This window comes from Procambarus clarkii, chromosome 22 (assembly GCF_040958095.1).
Source record: "Procambarus clarkii isolate CNS0578487 chromosome 22, FALCON_Pclarkii_2.0, whole genome shotgun sequence".
In the NCBI taxonomy this organism is placed as follows: Eukaryota; Metazoa; Arthropoda; class Malacostraca; order Decapoda; family Cambaridae; genus Procambarus; species Procambarus clarkii.
The window spans coordinates 32,044,562-32,065,926 of record NC_091171.1 but is presented as its reverse complement, the minus strand read 5'-3'; the positions used below and the strand labels follow the sequence as shown (position 1 = coordinate 32,065,926).

Genomic DNA, 21,365 nt, shown 5'->3' with positions numbered 1-21,365 from the left:
AGAGCAGATACTTGAGAAAGAGGGGTACGATTAAAATAGATAATTAATCAAACAGGGTGAGTAACATTATTAGATATGTTTGAAACAATTTTCTAATGAGCACAGAAAACTCTTGCAATTTGTCTGCCACCTGCATATCCCACAACTTACCAGATTTACTAAGAAAGTGATAAGGAAGTATTGGCCTCTGTTATGTAATTATATCACTAAGTTTCATACTAGTAAGAGCATGCCTACCTCATTGGTGGGCAGTGTCTTCAAATTTAACCTAAACTTGGAGTATTAAAACAGTTTAATAAATTCCATAGAAAAAATTACAGGAAAGCAGAAATTGTCATTAAATATTTCAAAATTGGAGGAATTTGTTTATAGTAATATATAATTGTCATTTTTCATCCCATCCTTCAGTAAGACAGTAACTGTAGTTATGCAGATGCCATGTTTTGTCTTATTGAAATTGTAGTGGACTGTGTAAAAATAAAAAACAATGAAACTATCATTTAACCTATCTAGGCCTAACACGAGCAATCCCAGGTCTAATATTAGTACCTATATGTACCATGTTAAGCCTCAAATAGGTTAGATTAGGCCTAGATAGGTTTGGTTAGGCTGCATCAATATTTGCTTCTTCTGACACGTACCAAAGTTGAAATTCTGTATACATCGGTTGTATGGTGTCCATATCTCAAAAAACATCAATAAAGTTGAAAAGTGCAAAATTTGAAATTAATTGTCTTTTGGGACTGGAAACCAAGCACTACGAAGAGAGGTTAGAGGTGTTAAATATACCACAGCTAGAAGATTGAAGAAAAGAGGCAATATGATCACTATGTACAAACTAGTACTACCTGCCTACCTCTTGACAATTTCGGGGATCAGTGTCCCTGCAGCCCAGTCTCTGACCAAGCCTCCTGGTTGCTGGTTTGATCAACTAGGCTGTTCAATGTAGCTTGCAGCCTAACATACGAGTTGCAAATGACAGAGTACTCGGTAGATGGGACACCACTAGTGTAGCTCACATCCTGTAACTACACATGGGTAATTACATATAGCCAACTTTATTTTCATTAAGACAAAATGGACTTGTTTGTATAAAAAATTCATGTGGGTGCATTTTGTTATTATATGTTCTGTCTTATTGGACGATGGGTTGACATTATCAGGTTCAAATAATGTAGGTACTGATGTACATCTGTACTAGGAAAGTCTGTTTTCACCACTCTTGACAAGAATATCATTTGATCCTTTGTTCCATCAGTAGTATTTTACTTTTTCAGCATCTGAGGCTATAACATTTGTGTAATAAATTTGTAGCACAATCATATTCTACCTCTATTGGTAGAGGCTGGTACTAGTACTTTTGGAACTTTTTATATTTTACACTCTACACTGGTTTATTTTAAACTTCTTGCAGAATGATCATGGTTTAAGTTTGTTAAAAGTCAGCATGAAGCTAGTATATGTGTGTGTATTGCCATGATTAGTTCATGGCATGGGTGTTTGTGGGAACTACAGTGTGGTTGTAGATTAAATGGTCATGACTGGGAATGAGCTGGAACAGTCAACTGAACACCCAAATGGGATAAATTGACACTATTATCCCAACATGTGCCACATTCACCGACAAGAATATTTTCTAACATAGTGGGTAATTATTTGCTCGTACTTAAATAGTGTGACAGACCAGAGAACTTCCCAGCCTAGTCATTTCTTACAGTTTATTATACCCCTTTTAACTGAATCCCTATCGAGGTTTGTAATAAAGCTAAACACCTTAGCCTGTAGCTAATTTATACAACAGAAATTAGGCAAGTGATTTAGGGTCTACTATTCCACCTGTAGCTTTTTTCTCTCTAGCAATCAATCCAAACAAATTGGTGTACAAGGTTTTAATGCTCACTTCACTGCTGTTGTGCATTTTTAACCTTCATTAGAACTGTTTAACCAACTGACACTTCAATCATCCTAAACTTGATTCATTTAACCCCTAAATGGCACAGCTATTTAAAAATACTATATCAAGATGTGCCTAACTAAAAATAGTTAAATCAAGTGGGGGAAAATTGCAGATAGCGATTGGAGCAGTATAATGATTAAAGAAAACCAATGTGAAGGTTTGTTATTTAGTCTGGGCTGAATTTGCCAGCTATTATATTTTTAAGAATTAAAATTAGGTATTCTGTGGTTGCATTTGGCTTGTTTGTGGGAATTTGATGCGTAAATAGGAGTGTCATGAGTGTTGGTCTTTCTTGACAATACAGTAACAGTAGTTACATCGTATGTGTACAGTATATACCATACCTATTGTAGCTGATAGTTAAAAGCAATTACTTATAATAAGGGGGGGGGGTTAAATTTTAGTGGGGGTGTTTATGGATAAAAAAAAAATGAGAATAGGTATTGGGAATTTATGAATGAGTATACAGGTGAGACTTTTGTGGTAGCTATGTACCTGTGAGAGGTAAAAAAATATTTTATTACCAGTATGCAGTAATAACTGTAGGATTATAATAGCTGAACTGTATTACCCTTATACTGCTAAGCATAAGGGGCCAGGAAGTGAAAAATATTTGAATTATGTAAAAATTACTTAAAAAATTTAAACAAATCTCAAACTTATTGGCTTTTGCATAGTGAAACTTTCATCAAAATATTTTCAGAAATTTATTTTAAACATATTTTTTAAAGAGAAGAACGTTTTGTTGATAAGGAGAACAGCTCCTATTAATTGGAACTGATGGATAATGCAGTAATAAGAGAGGCAAACACCTATCCAATGCACAAAGAAGAGGAATAGTAGTAAAAAGTGTCGACAGTGTGTGGATATGTAGCTGGTGCCTTTATATCATTGCTGAGTAATACATAACACAAATAATAATGAGTAAGTATCTTATTATGCTTTATTTTGTTATATATCATATAAATACATTGCCCAATGAGTACGAACGCCAAGCAATGTTCATTAAAACATACAAGTAAATTCATGAATTAGAACTGCCTCATTCATTATCGATACTGTAACTTCAACTTCAATTATATTTATAACTAGAATTTCAACTTCAGTATCCAAAAATCTAGTTTCAGACCAATTCTCACCATTTTTACATATAGTGTACAGCTGTCTTTTCTACAATCCCTATAGAATTGATTTTTCATAAACTCTAAATGTTTGGAGTTATAAATTTTTATAATTTTTTGTTGTCTAAATTTGCTCATATTTCAAATGCCATATTGGTAATTTTTCTTGGGGGAGCCCCTACGGCTCCTCGGAGCTTACCAGCTTACCAGGCTGATATGCTAATGTCAGACTTTGGCATCAGTCATGTGTACGGAGTTCTTATGGGCCTACCAGGGACCACGAGCTGGCCCCCCTCAGAGAGGCAAGGGGAGCAATGGCCTATAGAAACCCCCATGTGGTTGGACGCATTCTGTGTCTGCCATCGACCGGGTTAAGCACCCAGAAAGGTAGGCGTCCCAGAACAAACCTCTATTCTGGTGAAAATTGCAACCAAAAGCTGAACGAGTGGATAGAACTCCCCAAACAAAAACGAGCAAACTAGTATGACGTCATTCGTCGTCGCGCCTGCTGTCTGCGCCGCCGAACTCCCCAGGAGGGGGAAGGGGGAGCCCCAGACCTACCGCGCCGGCGATCCACACCCCAGTTCTTGAGGCTGATGGTATCGGCTCTGTTGTGTGCTCTGGCTCCGGTCTTTTTGCGGCGCTGTGCCTTGTGTGTGGCTTTTGTTCTCCAGGGGTGCGAGAGCCAGGAGTTATTCCTCAGTACTCGGGCTGCATGCGCCTAGGGTTCCCTTCCCTAGGTGCCCAGTAAGTACTGCCCTTGGAGCTTGGGGGTCCCTTCCACAAGTTTCTCGGGGTCTGCCTCTGTGTGTGTCCGTTTTACTGCTCAGTTTCTCGGCCGCTCATTGGGTACTTGGGGTTTTGTCTCCCCTGGTTTACCATAGGGTAAGAGGCAGTTTTCGCACTGGTAGGGGCACAGGGTGCTGTGCATCTAGTTGTCACCTATCACAGTGGCCGGCTCTGTTCCTTGGGGTACGTTGTCCTCTTGCTGGGTTTTGTTTTTCTTTTTAATTTTTCCTTGGTGGGGGTTCTGCCCTCATTGCCACTGGTGTTTGGCCTCACCCTGATACTTGGTGGTGCCCCCTGCTTGGTCCCTGTGAGTGTACACATCCCTGGGGTTCAGCTTTAGACAGTTTGTTTGGTAATTTTGGGCGCCAGTTAGCAGTACCCTGCCTAGGTTTACCTGAGCGCGAGTCCTCTTCAAGTAAATGCTCAGGACCCCGGGAATTTCCTAGGGGACGCGTGGGTCCAATGGATGTGACCCTGGGGTCCCCCCCTTGCTTCGTGCGAGTTTGAGGGTTGTTTGGTCCCCTTGTCTCAGGGCGACCCTCACTGTTTTTGCCTCAGTCATGCAGCCTGTTTGGTCGGTGACACTTTCGACCCTGAGTCCTGTGAGTACTGTTGCTTGGTGGTGACTCAATTTATCCAGTCTATGGATGATGATCTTCGGGTACAGGCTGCACAAGCGTTGCATTCTAGGTTTCAGTTGTTGCAACGCGCTAGGTTGGTTGTTCACCCGGATGCCCCGCGGCTGCCCCGTGTTGCTTATAGGGACCCGGACTTGGGGGTGGGGGTCGCTTCGACCCTGGTTCAGTCCGCACCTCCTGGTCCTTCCCCTCCCGTTGTGCGCTCTGGTCCCCCCTCCCCTGCTTCCGGCCCCGAAACGTCTGAAGGTTTCGGAGTCAGGGCAGGGATTAGTTGGTCTTGAGACTCGGGCAGCCTTGGGGGATGCCCCTTCCGGTGTGGCGACGAAAGAATTTGAGTCTCCTCCCCCGGCCGAAGCCTCTGGGTCTGAACAGTAGTCCTCTTTCTATCTGGCTTCTATGGCTGCGCTGGCCTTGTCTAGTGGGGTCAGTGCTTGGGGGCAGGACTCAGCTCCGGGTCCTGCCGGAGAGGACTCTGGGGCTGGGGAGGGGCTGACTTGGGGGCCTTGGGCCCCGCAGAGGACTTGCGTGCTCGGGGCCTTTTGGTTGCGGCCTTGTGCTTCTTTTCCCTCCTGGAGCTGTCTTCTCACTGACTCACGGAGAATGTGGAGACGCTTCGGGCTGTTCCGGGGTCTGGCGCCTTGGCCTTGGCGGCTCGCTCGTCGGCTGCCATGCTGAAGCTTCTTGCGCCGATCTTGCGGGATGCGGTGGCTCTGTTTTATGCCTCCCAGCTCGCGTGTTGGCAGGTGGTGCTTGCCTCTTCTGTGGAATCCGCTTGGGCCTTGGCTCTTAGGCTTTCGTCCCCTTTTTGCCCTCTCTTGTTTGAGGCTTAAGCAGTTGTGCAGTTTATTCAGGTTGCTTCGACTTCTTGCCGTCCTATGTCGGACTTGCTAGTTCTCCTGGGGTCCCGTGCTGGGCCTTCCCGGAAGGATCGTGCCAAGGCTCAGGGTTCCTCTTGTTGTGGTAGGCCACTGGTGTCAGGTTCGGGTCTGGCGGCTCCTTCAGACCTGCCTTCGTCTCGTCGGCGCGGTGTTCGCTCTGTGCGAGGTTCTGGGGTCTCGTAAGGGGCGCCAACCCTTTTGCGGTTCGCCCCATTGACGGGGTGATGGGGGGGAGGCTTCGGTCACGTCTGGTCCCACGATGTGTGGGTATTTCAGGTCGTTTTGCACGGCCTGAAATGTGGCATTGGGTGGCCCCTTCCCCTGCAGGGGGTTCGGGGCTGGTGGGGCAGGCTTCTTCCCCTGCCCTCTGTCAGGTCATCTTGGAGTGGGTTTGCTTGGGTGTGGTCGAAACGACGACGTCCCTCAGATGGGTTTCCAGTCTCGAAACGGGACTGCGTGGACCTGCGGCTCATTCTGGACTTGTCACGTCTGCACCTCTGGGTTCATTGCCCCTCCTTTCGGATGACCACACTGTCCCAGGTTTGCCTCCTGTTGGAGTCGGGTGCTTGGATGGTGTCCTTGGACCTCCGTGACGCTTATTGGCACATCCCGATTCATCCGGGGTTCAGGGACTGACTCAGTTTTGTTGTGCGGTTTCGTGCTTACTGCTTTCGTTGTCTTCTGTTTGGTCTCAACCTGGCACCTCGCGTTTTCAAGCACCTCACGTGGGTCGTGGTGACTCGTCTGCATCTGTTAGGTGTTCTGGTGTTGGCCTACGTCGACAAATGGCTGGTTTGGGCGCCCAGTCAGTTCGCTTGTTTGCTAGCCAGGGATCTGGTTCTTTCTCAGCTCGCCAGGTTCGGGTTCTTGGTGAACTGAAGGAAGTCCCATCTGGTTCCCTCCCAGGTTCGGACATGGCTGGGCCTTGTGTGGGACTCTTGGACCGCTTCCTTGTCTCTTCCTCCGGAGTCTCTTCTGCGGTTGCGGTGCGGCTTGTTCCTGTTTTTAAGGGGCTCCCGGGTCTCCCGGCGGTTGCTCAAGGGTCTGTGCGGGAGCCTGAACTTCGCGATGCTGGTCTATCCGCCGGATCGGGTTTGTCTTCGTCTGCTATTCTGGTTCCTTCGGGGATGTCCCTTCCGCCTCTCTCGCGATCGCTGGGTTCGGACCCCGGGGACTTTGCGCCGGTTGCTGTATCACCGACTTCCTCTTTGGGTTTTTCGGGGTTCAGTGCTGTGGCGCCTCCCCGAGCCCTCGCTCGAAGTGTTTACGGACGCGTCGTCTCTCGGCTGGGGCTTTGTGATCAGTGCTCACCAGGTTGGCCAGGGTCAGTGGGGTCTGTCCTTCCGTCAAGCCCACAGCACTCTGCGTGAGTTCGCGGCGGTGTGGTTTGCTCTTCGGAGGATTCGAGTCGCCCGAGGGTCGACGATCCAGCTCCATTCGGACTGCTCCCCTCTCAGAAAAGAGTGCTCTCTTTTCTTTCTTCTCATTTTGTTGTGGCCCCCTTGGTTCCGGATTGTTTTTCGAAGGCTCTTTTCCTGTTGGCATTGGCCTCTGGAGGTCGGGTGGGTGAGCTTCATGCTCTCCGGTGCAGAGGTTTCTGCTCCTTCGGTTGGGGTGATTGTTTTGTTCGTCTGCAGCCTTCTCCTTCTTTTCTGGCGATGAATGAGTACTGCTGCGTTCCGGAGGGGTCCTTGGGTTGTTGATGCTTGGTTGGTTCGGCCAGGGGTGCATCATGTTTTGTGTCCGGTTGCGGCTTTCCGGCATTATTTGCACGCCACGACTTTTGTGTCCGTGGATGCGCTGTGGGTCAATCCGGTTTCCCTTCTTCCCTGTTCGAGGGTGCGGATCTCCCAGGTCGTCCGCAGGGTTATTAAGGCTAGCCAGCCTGTGGTCTATCCCCATGCCCATGACGTCCGCAAGTTCGCGGCTGTTGCCGCCGTCTTTGGCAATATGTCCTGGGCTGACATTCGGGTGCGGGGATTTTGGCGGTCGAACAGGGTCCTGGCTGCTCGTTACCTTGTAAACGTTCCTGGGCCTGGTCGGACCTGTGTCGCTTTAGGTCGATGGATGCAGCCAGTTCGGGTTGAGGAGTGAGCAGCAACCGCCTCCCAGGTAAGTCCCTATTCTTTCCTCTGTGGGTAGTTAGCTCCGCGGGGCCGTAGGGGCTCCCCCATAAAACCAGCGTTGAATGTAATGAAACGCCATTTTCTGGGTGAGTCCCGGAGGCTCCCCAGCATCCCTCCCTCCCTCCGCTCAGCATTTTTTTGTGTGTTTTGACATCCAGCCTCAGAACTAGGGTGTGGATCGCCGGCGCACTTGGTCTGGGGCTCCCCCTTCCCGGTTGGAAGCTCCCGGTAGGGAGCCGGTCGGCCGAGCGGACAGCACGCTGGACTTGTGATCCTGTGGTCCCGGGTTCGATCCTGGGCGCTGGCGAAAAACAATGGGTAGAGTTTCTTTCACCCTATGCCCCTGTTACCTAGCAGTAAAATAGGTACCTGGATGTTAATCAACTGTTACGGGCTGCTTCCTGGGGGTGGAGGCCTGGTTGAGGACCGGGCCGCGGGGACTAAAGCCCCGAAATCATCTCAAGATCATTCCCCCTCCCGGGGAGGGGGGGGGGGGCTGCGCAGACAGCGATGATGAATGATGTCATACCTGTTTGCTCGTTTTTGTTTGGAGAGTTCTATCCACTCGTTCGGCTTTTGGTTGCAAATTTCACCAGAATAAGGGTTTGTTTTGGGACGCCTACCTTTCTGGGTACCTAACCCGGTCGATGGCAGACATAGAATGCTTCCAATCACACGGGGGTTTCTATAGGCCATTGCTTCCCTTGCCTTTCTGAGGGGGACCAGCTCGTGGTCCCCGGTAGGCCCATAAGAACTCCGTACACATGACTGATGCCAAAGTCTGACATTAGCATATCAGCCTGGTAAGCTGGTAAGCTCCGGGGAGCCTCCGGGACTCTCCCAAAAGATGGCGTTTCATTACATTCAACGCTGTTTTTTTTTTTTTTACAGGAAACTATACTGAAAACCTATACAGGGGGTACCTCGGTTTAAGACATTAATCCTTTCCAGGAGATTGTTCGTAACCCGAAAATTCGGTAAACTGAAGCGAATTTCACCATAAGAAAAATGGGAAATGAACTGATCTGTTCCTAACTCCCCAAAAACTTCACTTCAAAGTAAATTTTATACCTAATTCACCCAAATCTTTACTACAAAAGTATGTTCAAGTTATTAGTTACCCCCTACTGATGACTCCTGTTGGCATATGGAAGATGGTGAGGAGGGGGATGGAGGAGAGGTGTTACTGTTTGGAAGGGGAGTCCCATTCCATTATAACATCAGGCAGTAAAGATTTCTCTGGAGTGCACACTGGCACATTTTGCCTGCATACCACTAGGTCCTGGTTGTGGCTCACTGCTTGATTTTCTCACGTTTCTCACAAGGAAACGTTCCATTGAAGATTGTTTTTCCCTTCTTTGCAACACTTGTCTGTAGTGAGGCATCACATGGTCATTGAAAAGATTAATGTAACTGCCTACTACAGCTTTCTCTGGGTGATTCTTTTCAGCAAAACTTTGCAGTCCTTCCCATACTGCACACATTTTCTTAATTAATGAGGAAGGGACATTCTCTACTGCCTCCTCTTCCTCCCCTGAAGATTTGTTGTACGGTACTGCCTAGCTAGTTCAACAATACGAGTACCATTTTCATGTTTACAAATGATCTCTTGTTTTTCCTTATTGGTCATTCTCACATGTGATTTCTTGCCTTGAACCTTACCACTGGCATTCTCGGGACTCATAGTGCGATATATAATAGCAACTTTTATGCTCAAATGGCCAAAAATCCTACAAAAACTGTAAATTCTTAAGATTTACACTCTGATCTTATAATAATAAGATCTTACACTCTGTGTAAGAGAGTGCTAAGAAGTAAAATCACAAAATACATGGAATCACAGCAACTCCATAACCCCGGACAACATGGTTTCAGAACAGGGCGCTCTTGCCTGTCGCAGTTGCTGGACCACTATGACATGGCATTAGATGCTATGGAAGACAGACATAACGCGGATGTAATTTACACAGGTTTCGCAAAAGCTTTTGATAAATGTGACCATGGTGTTATTGCACATAAAATGCGTTCAAAAGGAATTACCGGAAAAATAGGCAGATGGATATACAATTTCCTGACCAACAGAACCCAATGTGTAATAGTCAACAAAATAAAATCCAGCCCATCAACCGTGAAGAGCTCAGTCCCCCAGGGTACTGTGCTTGCTCCAGTACTTTTTCTCATCCTCATTTCGGACATAGACAAGAACACAACCTATAGCACTGTATCATCCTTTGCAAATGACACTAGGATCTTCATGAGAGTAGGCAACATAGAGGACACGGCGAACCTCCAGTCAGATGTAGATCAGGTCTTTCTATGGGCTACAGAAAATAATATGGTGTTTAACGAAGATAAGTTCCAGCTCATGCGCTATGGAAAAAATGAAAATATAAAAACGGAAACCACGTACAAAACTCAGGCAAATCATAACATAGAACGAAAAGGCAATGTAAAGGATCTGGGTGTACTAATGTCGGAAGACCTTACCTTTAAAGAACACAATAAAGTAGCCGTCACAACTGCAAGAAAAATGACAGGTTGGATAACAAGAACTTTTCACACTAGAGATGCTATACCGATGATGATACTTTTCAAAACGCTTGTGCTCCCTAGAGTAGAGTACTGCTGCACAATGACAGCACCTTTCAAAGCTGGAGAAATTGCTGACCTGGAGAGCGTGCAGAGATCCTTTACTGCTAGAATCCACTCAGTAAAACATCTAAACTATTGGGACCGACTAAAGAGCCTAAAACTGTACTCCCTTGAGCGCAGGCGGGAGAGGTACATAATAATTTACATGTGGAAAATATTAGAGGGGCTGGTCCCAAACCTGCACACACAAATAACATCACATGAGACCAGAAGACATGGCAGGATGTGCAGAATACCCCCGTTGAAAAACAGAGGTGCAACAGGTACTCTGAGAGAGAACTCTATCAACATCAGAGGTCCGAGACTGTTCAACACGCTTCCACTACACATAAGGGGCATAACTGGCCGACCCCTCACAGTGTTCAAGAGAGAACTGGATAAGCACCTCCAAAGGATACCTGATCAACCAGGCTGTGACTCATACGTCAGGCTGCGAGCAGCCGCGTCCAACAGCCTGGTTGATCAGTCCGGCAACCAGGAGGCCTGGTCGACGACCGGGCCGCGGGAACGCTAAGCCCCGGAAGCACCTCAAGGTAACCTCAAGGTAACCTTGTGAAGAATTCAGGCGGGATAGTCACCTGGCACGAGGCACTGGTAAACTGAGGCGCGATCGCCGTGCCACCACGCGTTAGGTCGGCCGTACGCGTATCAATAAACTCGTATCCCGGTGCAAAGTTCGTATCCCGATTCAAATTTTCTGAACAAATTGGGCTCATAACCTGAAAAGTTCGTAAACAGGGACATTCGTAACCCGAGGTACCACTGTATTCTAAATATATGAAAATGAAGATCATATGCTATTCTGAGAGCATAATAACACTAAATGAACAATTGGTGATATTTTATATTTTTTAAGCTGATATCAAAACCCGAAGTTTTCAATATTTAATTTTATAATTATTTTTTATTTTCTTGTTTTCAAGTTACATTGGTATCATTAGACAAAGTTGGATCATTTGCCTAGTAAATTATACACATAACATTTGAAAGCGTTTCAGCAAATTTTAAAAACTGAGCTCTATGTCCGACTTCATATGGCGTTTTGCACAGCTTACGGTTAAGGGGCTGGGTGCACAGACTTCTCAACATTCCTCAAACACTCAATTTTTTTGTGCATAATCAACATGGTAAATGCTCCAACTTTTCCTAATGGATCAATATCATAACATGAACAGGAAAAAATATAAAAATATAAATATAAAATATTTAAGAATTACATAATTTCAGATTACAAAATTAATTATTAAAATTTCACCAATTTTTATTTGATTCATTATGGGCTCAGAATGGCATATAACATTTAATTTCCTTGATATGAAATTTAGTTTAAGAGTATAGTTTACTGTTATAAAAATAGTCAATGTGGCCTTCAAAATATGTGCAAAATTTAGACGTAAAAATGTATGATTCCCAAAGTTATGGGTTTATAAATAAACGCTATGTGGACACCTCAGAACTAAGAACTTTGCACATAATATGTAAAAATGGTGAGAATCTCTCAGAAACAGAATTTGGAATATTGTCTCAAAGTTAAAAATCCTGTTCATATAGAAAAATGATGGTAAAATTCTCAACAATAAAGATAGTAGTTTGAGTTGATGTCATATCTTATAAGTTTTAATAAATATTGCTTGGCTTTCGTACTTGAATATGTGAAAGTTGTAGGTCGATATATTTTGAAAGGAAGTCAAGAAAAAATTGCCCCCCAAAAAGCTAAATACTGTACAGTGGTACCTCGGAATACGAGTGTCCCTGAATATGAGTTTTTCGGAATACGAGCAGGATTTGCTCAGAAAATGTGCCTCAAAAGGCGAGGGTTACCTCGGAACACGAGTTTGTTGATATTCGTACAGGCCGAACTAGCGTGTGGTGGTACGGCGATCGTCGCCCCTCACCCCTCAGTTTACCAGTGCTTCGCGCCCAGTGACTATCCCACGTCAATTCTTCACCCGGATTTTCAGTGTTTTGTTGGATTTTTGGTCATTTGACCATAAAGTTGTTGTTATATATCTCACCATGTGTCCCAAGAAAGCCAGTGGTAAGGATCAATGCAAGAAAGCCCATGTGAGGATGACAATAGAGGAGAAACAAAAGATGATTCGGAAGCATGAAAATGGTACACGGGTTGTTGAACTGTGGGAAGAGATGCAAACTTTTATTGAAAAGACTCGCCCAGAGAAAGCTGTAGTAGGCCGTTGCCTTAATCTTTTCAATGACAATGTGATGCCTTAATACAGAGACAGCTTGCGAAGAAGGGAAAAACAAGTTTCCATGGACAGATTTGTTGTGAGAAAATCAAGCAGTGAGCCATAACCAGGACCTAGTGGTATGCAGGCAAAATGTGCCAGGGAGTACACACCAGAAAGGTCCTTACTGCCTAATGTTATAATGGAAGGGGACTTCCCTTCCAAACAGTAACACCTCTCCTCCTCCCCCCTCCTCACCATCTTCCATACGCCTACACCATTCATCAACAAGGGTAAGTAATAACTTGAACATAGTTTTGTAGGTTTATTTAGATGAATTAGGTATAAAATTTAGTTTGAAGTGAGGTTTTTGGGGTAGTCAGGAATGGATTAATTCATTTCCCATTATTTCTTATGGGGAAATTAGCTTCGGAATACGAGTTTTCGGAATACTAGCTGTCTCCAGGAACGGATTAAACTCTTAAACCAAGGTACCACTGTATAGGGATAAGGATAATGGGTTAGGGGACATATAAGTATTCTTTATATTAGTGATAAAGCCCTCATCTGGTCCCCATTCAGCAAAAACAACTTAAAGAGACAAAGAAAATAGTTAGAAATTTGTGAATAACTAGGGCAAAAAAAATTAAAAGTCACAAGTTTTGCAACCTGTGGCTTTTTCACATGTTTACCCATTTCGTTCCAACTTCACATAGTTAGTGACGGGTATGCATTCACCAAAATGTAGAAGCCACAACAAAATCAGATGAGAAACAAAGGAGAGAAAAAAATTTACTGGATATAAGAAATATTGGCATTGGGCAATGCATTTATGTGACATATAATAAAATACAACAACATAACATACATACTCATTATTATTTGTGTGAAATTTTGCCCTCCAGGTGGCAATCAGCAATCCTAGAAGGCACCAGCTGCATATCCACTTTGTGAACCCTCCTTACTACTACTCTTCTTTGTGCGTCAGACAAGTGCTTGCATCTCTTTTATCACTGCATTATCCATGAGTTCCACTTACTAGGTGGTGTTTATTGTTATCATCAGTACTGGTTGCACAGGTTTTTTTTTTTTAATTCATGTAAAGTTCATTTCTTAACATATTTGGATGAAATTTTCACGATGCTGATGCCAAATAATTTGAGATTTGTTTAACATTTTATAGTATATTTCATATTTGGATGAATATTTTTGTGCACCCAGCCCCTCAAGTTAACAAACATGGGGTGATATGCTAATTTGCAGTCTTTAGTCTTTTTATGACATTGAAAGCAGCTGTGCATGTCCTGCAGTAAATTATGCCATAGTTATTTGTTTGTAAGGAGAAATGTGCTCATCAGATCCCGAGTATGGTGCATTATGTCTATCGGTGCTTCTTGGAGTCAGTTACATTGTGAGAAGTGAACTGAACTTTGCATATGTAACTGTGTTAGAGAAGTATGGGGGTTGGGTGGATGTTGTGAATGTGTGTGTTAGCTGTAGGCTGGAAGAGTAAAAGTGAATGCTGGCAAAAGTGGTGGATAATTAGGACAAGACACTGCAATAAACTTGGCAACTGGGAAATGTCCTGCATGGCTTGCCACCACCTGTAAGGGAGTATAAACATCATTTTGTGCATTTGTTTTGTGGTATAGGATAATTGAGGTGTCAGCTGTCATTTCTAAGGACTAGTACTGCTTGCCCTATTATCACTACCCTTATGAACAATTTTCTGTAGGTTACAATATGAAAAAACCTCTACTGCCCCATTTTGTAATTCTAATTGTATTTATGGTTGTGGTATTAGGTTAGACAATTAAATTATGCAAACAGTAATATAAATTAGTAAATTATGCTTTAATTTTTTATATCAGTTTTAAATTGGAGGTGCACATTATAGTCACAATTAAGCAAGTGAATCATAGTCAATTTAAGTACATACTATATATAGAAGATCCTTTGTATAGGTTTTGTTGTTACTTGAAAGTTATACATAATCGTTAGGTATTATAAGACATGTGATATGTCAAAATGGAATAACTATATAATTCAGTGTTTCAGTCACACCTCCTTAAATTATAGTTGGTCAGTGATTATCTGATGTATTAGCGCAGATGCGTTAAGATTTCTCGCTATAACTGTGAATTCTTGTTTTCCATGCTCTCAGTTTGAAAAGGAAACCATCTGGAAATCCAGTTCCTCAAAAACCAGATCGGCTGAGGTAGGACTTTGTGATTCAAGTCATGCTTTCGATGTGCACTCAAGCTAATTGATACTTTTAATGGAATTATCAGTTCAGTATACTTAGACTATCCTGGCATTTATTTTCAAATATAAATAAAGTACAATACAATACTTAACATTTCCAGAACATTTTCCTGCAGACAAATAACCTTTCATACAGTATTAGTGCTAATGTATCATTGTTAAGAAGAACAAAGGTAAATCCAGAAAATATTTGGAGTTACTGAGATGGATACCAGTGTGTCATGAGCGTATCATTTGACCTGAGTGCATGTCCCAGCTGTGGCTCACAAATATCGGAGCAGCACTGAAGCTCACCTGTGTGGCCTTCAGTTGCATGGAGTCTAAACCACTTGGAGGTATCCACTTGGTAATTGGATGAGCTCGATTGGTAAATGTGGCTTGTGGCTATTCTTTGCAGATGTTGTCTTGGGATTGGTATCTTGGCAATGTTGGCAAGTATTGCATGTTCAATCTTCATGAAAAAATGGGTTTAGTGTGTAGTATATAGTGTTGAGTATATGTTCATTGTTGCCTGATGTTACATTGCTGTTCAAGAAATTGTGTAACAGACTTTGCGTGTTCTTTGGTTAAGGTATCTCCATCTATTACTGCAAGAATGTGGATCTTAATTTTTTGTTTTTGTTTTTTGAACAGTTGTTTTATTTACAGCACTAATGGAAGAAGGGGCAGTGGTGTGAGCAGATGATTTTTTTCTCTAAATTTTTTTGTTTACAGGTTACCAATGTTTGGTAAATTGTCGCAGTCCAGAGTGTATGGTCCAGTCACCCCTAGCACCCCAGCCTCCTCATATCTTCCCAGGACTCCCTCACTCTCAAGTGTCTCATCCTCTCCATGCCCCTCTCCTCTTTCTAAGACTCCTTCGCAAACCTCGCTTAAATCATCAAAGTCTGACTTAAATCAACTTAGTAATTCCAAGTCAGACTTGACAAAATCTGAGTCATTGAGTAGTGTTTTTAAAGCCTCACGCAAGCTTGATTTGTCAAAAGTGTCTTCCAAGATAGACTCTGGAGACAAGTCAATGTTAAAGAGACCACCCTCGGTCACGTCAATTGACTCTACGGAAAATGGCATCATCAGCCCCCGAAGCCCCTCTTCCAGGAGCACCCCATTCCGTAAGCCCATTGCACCCACCCCTTTGAAGTCCACCAACTCCCGGAAGAGCGAATCACAGGCCAAGTACGATCTAAAATTTTATATACATTGCCATTTGCAGCTAAATATTTTTACTAACTCTGCTGTATATATATATAAAGGGCAGTGTATATGCTGTTTCATGTACAGTACATCTTCTTGCCTTGTTTGTCAGAATGGTTGGAATGCATGAAAACAATCACTTTTCTCTGTATATCTTTCCTTCTGACCCCGGTTATTTGTATACATTGTACATTCATAATGATTAGTCTTATGGAGTTTGAATGTTAGTAGTGGTAAAATGGGAAATTTGTATTAAAATGTTTACATTTCAACTAACCCAGACATTAATTTTAAGAGATGTATGTTGCTTTATATCAAATGTCTGTAGAATCTCTCTCTCTCTCCCTCCTAAATTATGCATCAAGCATTCATTTGTTAACCAAGTACACTGTATCAGCATGAAGACTATGTATAAGCCATGAGGCATGAAACTAATAGGATTAATCACAGTACTGTAATTGCAAGCACATATGAAATTGTCTATAAATAATAATAATGATAATTGTGAATATAGATTGGCTTAAAAGAAGAAAGAATATTATGTATAGTATTGAAGTTAAGTGTAGGTAGTGTTTAAAGGCACTTAATACACTTAAGTGCACTTAAAGGCACTTAGTGCACCATTATGCACTTAATGCATGAGATCCATCCATAGGTTAATGATTTACAGTATTTATAAAATTTAAAAATTTCTTAAGTTGAAATCAATGCAAGATTGACAAGCCGTACTTAAAAATTAATTTTGTAAATAATTAAAATACTGCACTAAGCTCTTTTACAAATATTACATTGTGCTGTCTTCCTCTTGCTCTAAATTCACATTGCATAAGAATGAGACTTGTGAATGAGGTATTGCAACCTGCAGGCCAGGCATGAAATTGATGTCTTGCTTTGGTGTTGATGGATGATGGTTCTGTTGTGAGGTATATCCATTTGTTTCTTTTGGCTGCTACATAACTTATTGTACCATATAAGTACATTAACAGTTGTTAATAGTTTTTCAATGTAGGGAGAGTTGACACCAAAAAAATGTAGGATTAACTATATTGCACTTTATTAGTTCCTTTGTGAAGAGGAAGACTTTGGCTGTTAAGATTTCAACAATAAACACATTTTTTTATTTCTGGACAGATTATATTGAAGCACAAAGGGAATTTACCCAGGTTTAATTAATAGATATTTTAATCTTGAATGATTTATAAATTTTCTCAACTTGTGTGCCTATAAAAAAATATTTTAATGAACTTTAAAACACTGATGATCCCGTAATTTATGATTGTAGAATCCATAGGACTGGGTGACAGTCTGAGTTGGTGCCACAGGGTAAATTTCAACAAGCCTCTGCAGAGTCATATGTACTGGCACTAAGGAGGCTCAATTAGCTCATTTGGCCAACAGCCAACAGCACCACTATCACAAGACCTTTTGGACCTTCCCGCCCCAAGATTTCCTGATAAGAGTAAACCTGATGATTAGTGACTTGGGTAAAAAAAAAAAAAAAAAAAAAAAAGATAAACCAGGAACACCACAGTGTCAAGGTCAGAAAAGAACTTTTCAAGGACACTGAAAACCTGTTTTCTGAGACATTCCACTGTCACTCTCTTATATATTACTTCTCAAGGAGTATTAGAAATACACACCAAAATTTGGAAGTGCTCATCATAAAAGCAGTGTATTACCTGACAAACGTGCAAGTCCCAAAGCATTCTATGAATTCATGCCAAATGGAGAAGGCAAAATTTTCCTCGAAAGAAGCTGCTTACTAGAAAAAGCCATACACTTGCAGCCATGAAGGGAAAGGAGAGGAAATTTAGATAGAAAAGGTTTTATTGGATGTCCAAATCCCCTGAGGGCAGGAAACTTGGTATGGACACCAATAAGGAGACACCCCAAACATACCAATGATACAAAGATTCAAGAAACAACTACACATCAGTAAGGAGAGAGAGGCAGAGAGGAACTTTGAGAATGGTATAGCAGACAAATGTAAATCAGATCCAGGCCTTTTCTATAAATTCATTAAGAGCAAGCTGCAGGTAAAGGATAATATTCAGAGGTTGAAAATGAGGGACAGATACACGGAAAATGAAAAGGAAATGTGTGAAACATTAAGCGAAAAGCTCCAAAGTGTGTTTGTACAAAATGACATCTTCAGAGAATCAGACACAATAAAAATTCCAGAGAATAGTATAGAGCACACAGAGGTGTTTAGAGACGAAGTGAAACAAATGCTCCTGGAGCTAAGTGAGAACAAAGCAGTTGGCCCAGATGGAGTTTCACCACGGGTTCTGAGAGAATGTGCGCCTGAGCTCAGCATTCCACTTCAGGTGATTTTTCAGACATCCCTGTGTACAGGAGTCATAACAAATATGTGGAAAAAGGCTAACATACTGTAGTTCCAATCTACAAAAATGGCAGCAGGGAAGACCCCCCTCAATTATAGACCTGTATCACTGACAAGTGTAATAGTCAAAATATTGGAAAAAAATAATAAAAACTAAATGGGTAGAATACCTGGAGAGAAGTGATATAATATAAACAGACTGTATGGCTATCGATTTGGATGATCCTGTGTATCAAATTTACTGAGTTTCTATGATTGAGCCACAGAGATTTTATAGGAAAGAGATGGTTGGGTTGACTGAATCTATTTAGACCTAGAAAAGGCTTTCGCCAGAGTTCCACATAAGAGGTTGTTCTGGAAAATATTGGAGGGGTGACAGGTAAACTTCTAACACGGATGAAAAATTTTCTGATAGAAAAAGGAGGGCAGTAATCAGAGGCAATGTATCGAACTGGAGAAACATCACAAGTGGAGTACCACAGGGTTCAGTTCTTGCACCAGTGATGTTCATTGTCTACATAAATGATCTACCAGATGGTATACAGAATTGTATGAATATATTTGCTGATGATGCTAAGATAATAGGAAGGATAAGAAACTTAGATGATTGTCATGCCATTCAAGAAGACCTGGACAAAAGAAGTATATTTTGTCCAGGTCTTTTGTATATATGTATATACAAAATAAGTATAGTATAAATTTGTAGTGAGACAAACAAGCACTGAACCACAACCAGGTCCTAGTGGTATTCAGGCAAAACATAGGAGAGAGAGTACCCCAGAGAAAGCATCACTGCCTGATGTGTTAATGGAAGGGAACTCCCCTTCCAAACAGGAACAACTCTCTTCCTCCCCCTCATCACCATCTTCCATATGCCATCAAGAGCCCTCCATAAAGGTAAGAGACACTTTGGTACTGTATTGTAGTTAGAAAAAAAAACATTGTATTCAGTATAAAATGTATTTGTTTGTTAATATTTTGGAGGGTGGGGAACGGATTAATTCAATTCTCTTTATTTCTTATGGGAAAAATCGCTTCGACTTACGATCCGTCTCTGGGAACGGATTAGCATCGTAAGTCGAGGCCCCATTGTAAGTCCAGTGTTATCGCCCAACCTACCTGCCTGAACCAAAACCTATCCCTGCCTGAACCAAATCCTATCTGTGCCTGCACATCCACCCACCTGCCTGCCCACTCACCTGCCAATCACCAAGCCCTTCTGCCTGCCATCCACACATCCAGCCCGCCCACCTACGGTGGCCTGATGGCTGAGTGGACAGCGCTAGGGATTCAGTCAATTTTCTTCTGTTGAATGTCTTGTGGGTAATGAAGGTTGTAAGTTAAGGTTGTAGGATGGGTAAGTGCTTCATTTATCATACCAGATACCATCATCATATCTCATGCAAACATAATTGATTGTCTGGATGATTGTGGACAGTTGGGTATGTCTTTGCACAATTGGTTATTCTTAGCTTCTGAAGGCTCGTGATTACAGTACAGTACCATATGTGTATTTCAATAGAAACATTTACTTATATCGACCAGACCACACACTAGAAAGTGAAGGGACGACGACATTTCGGTGCATCCTGGACCATTCTTTAGTCGATAGTTGTTGCAGTCTTTTCATATCTTGTATGTATAATACTTCATGTTACTGTATAATTAACAATGGAACATTTAATTTTAAGAATAAGTTGGCATTCACCTGGTGCCATAATTAGTGCTTTACTTTCAGAAGGGCGGCCCCATGTGCTATACATATAACATGTAGGACATGTTTGCTGCTGTACTTTTTGCTTATTTCTATAATAGTTTGCTTTTGCCGCCTGCCATAATATTTTGTTTCTCCCATTATTATTAAAATAATTGGATAATAATAAAAAAATCTTTAAAGTTAATTTCTTTTATACATTATTGTATCACAGGGACTGATTTTGCCTTTGTTTAGTTTAACAGGTATGGAAGATTTGGGTTATCTTAGTGTAGTTTACTAGATTATAACTCTAGTAGCAGAGGGTGCTTTAATCATGTTTGTAAATCTACAGTACTTTAGACATGTTTTAAAATTAATGTCTATAGATATTATACTAGAAATATATAACTGTATATAGTATTTCTGTATGTATAAATATGGGTTTTCAAGATGTGAAATTATAGTAATGAAGTAAATTAGAAATTCTTTTATAAATTAATTTGTAGATACAGTAGTTGATTCTGAACTATTCTACTTGATTGTTCCATTAAGGAAGAGCCTTCTCACCTATAATTAGAACCTGATGAAATCAGAGCAAGTTAACATTGTGCACTGTCACACTGGGGAACTTTTCAAACCATCCTCATCGGATCATACTGGTGGTAGAAAGAGATTCAAGAATATTCAGTTTAGCCAAGAATGTAGACAGAAAAGTGTTTTATCATAAACGAAAAGCATTTTCAGGCATAACATGGTAATACAGTATTTGCTAAGCTGTCTCTTGGCCATCTACCTATCTACCTACTAAAGTCACTACCATCAATTGCCACCCAAGTGGCAGCACTGACATCACAACTTAGCCCTCCAGACCAGCCTTCTTGCATTGCATTCTGACTCGCCTCTATTTATAGCTTGTAGTATTCTTCTCTGTGGATTTTGTTAGTTTGCCTTTTTGTACCATTTCACAGATACACAAAGTGTGTAATTACCTAATTGTAATTACAGGATGAGAGCTACACTTGTGGTGTCGTATCTTCCTAGCAATTTTTGTCAAATAACGCTTTGAAACTGCTCCTGGTTTTGGCCTCCACTACCTTTTCACTTAGCTTGTTCCAACTGTAGTTGGAAAACAAACACACACACACACACACACACACACACACACACACACACACACAGACCTGGACAAAATAAGTATATGGAGCACCACTTGGCAAATGGAATTTAATGTTAATAAATGTCATGTTATGGAATGTGGAATAGGAGAACATAGACCCCACACAACCTATATATTATGTGAGAAATCTTTAAAGAATTCTGATAAAGAAAGAGATCTAGGAGTGGTTCTAGATAGAAAACTATCACCTGAGGACCACATTAAGAATATTGTGCAAGGAGCCTATGCAATGCTTTCTAACTTCAGAATTGCATTTAAATACATGGATGGCGATATACTAAAGAAGTTGTTCATGACTTTTGTTAGGCCAAAGCTAGAATATGCAGCTGTTGTGTGGTGCCC

At 42.0% G+C, this 21,365-nt stretch overlaps 1 protein-coding gene across 15 annotated transcripts in view; it reads left to right on the top strand.

Moving 5' to 3' along the window:
* The window catches only part of DCTN1-p150 (dynactin subunit 1), a 398,222-nt gene that overhangs the window by 111,029 nt on the left and 265,828 nt on the right, over window positions 1-21,365 (top strand). For 6 of the 15 annotated variants that reach the window (XM_069328813.1, XM_069328814.1, XM_069328810.1 and 3 more), the window contains one exon: window positions 15,327-15,788. The exons of 5 other annotated variants lie outside the window; for them this stretch is intronic. In XM_069328813.1, coding sequence (XP_069184914.1) covers window positions 15,327-15,788 — 462 coding nt within the window. Of the gene's footprint in view, window positions 1-14,511; window positions 14,566-15,326; window positions 15,789-21,365 lie in introns of all 15 variants that reach the window. 4 more of the 15 variants (XM_069328820.1, XM_069328816.1, XM_069328819.1 and 1 more) reach the window with 1 other exon arrangement.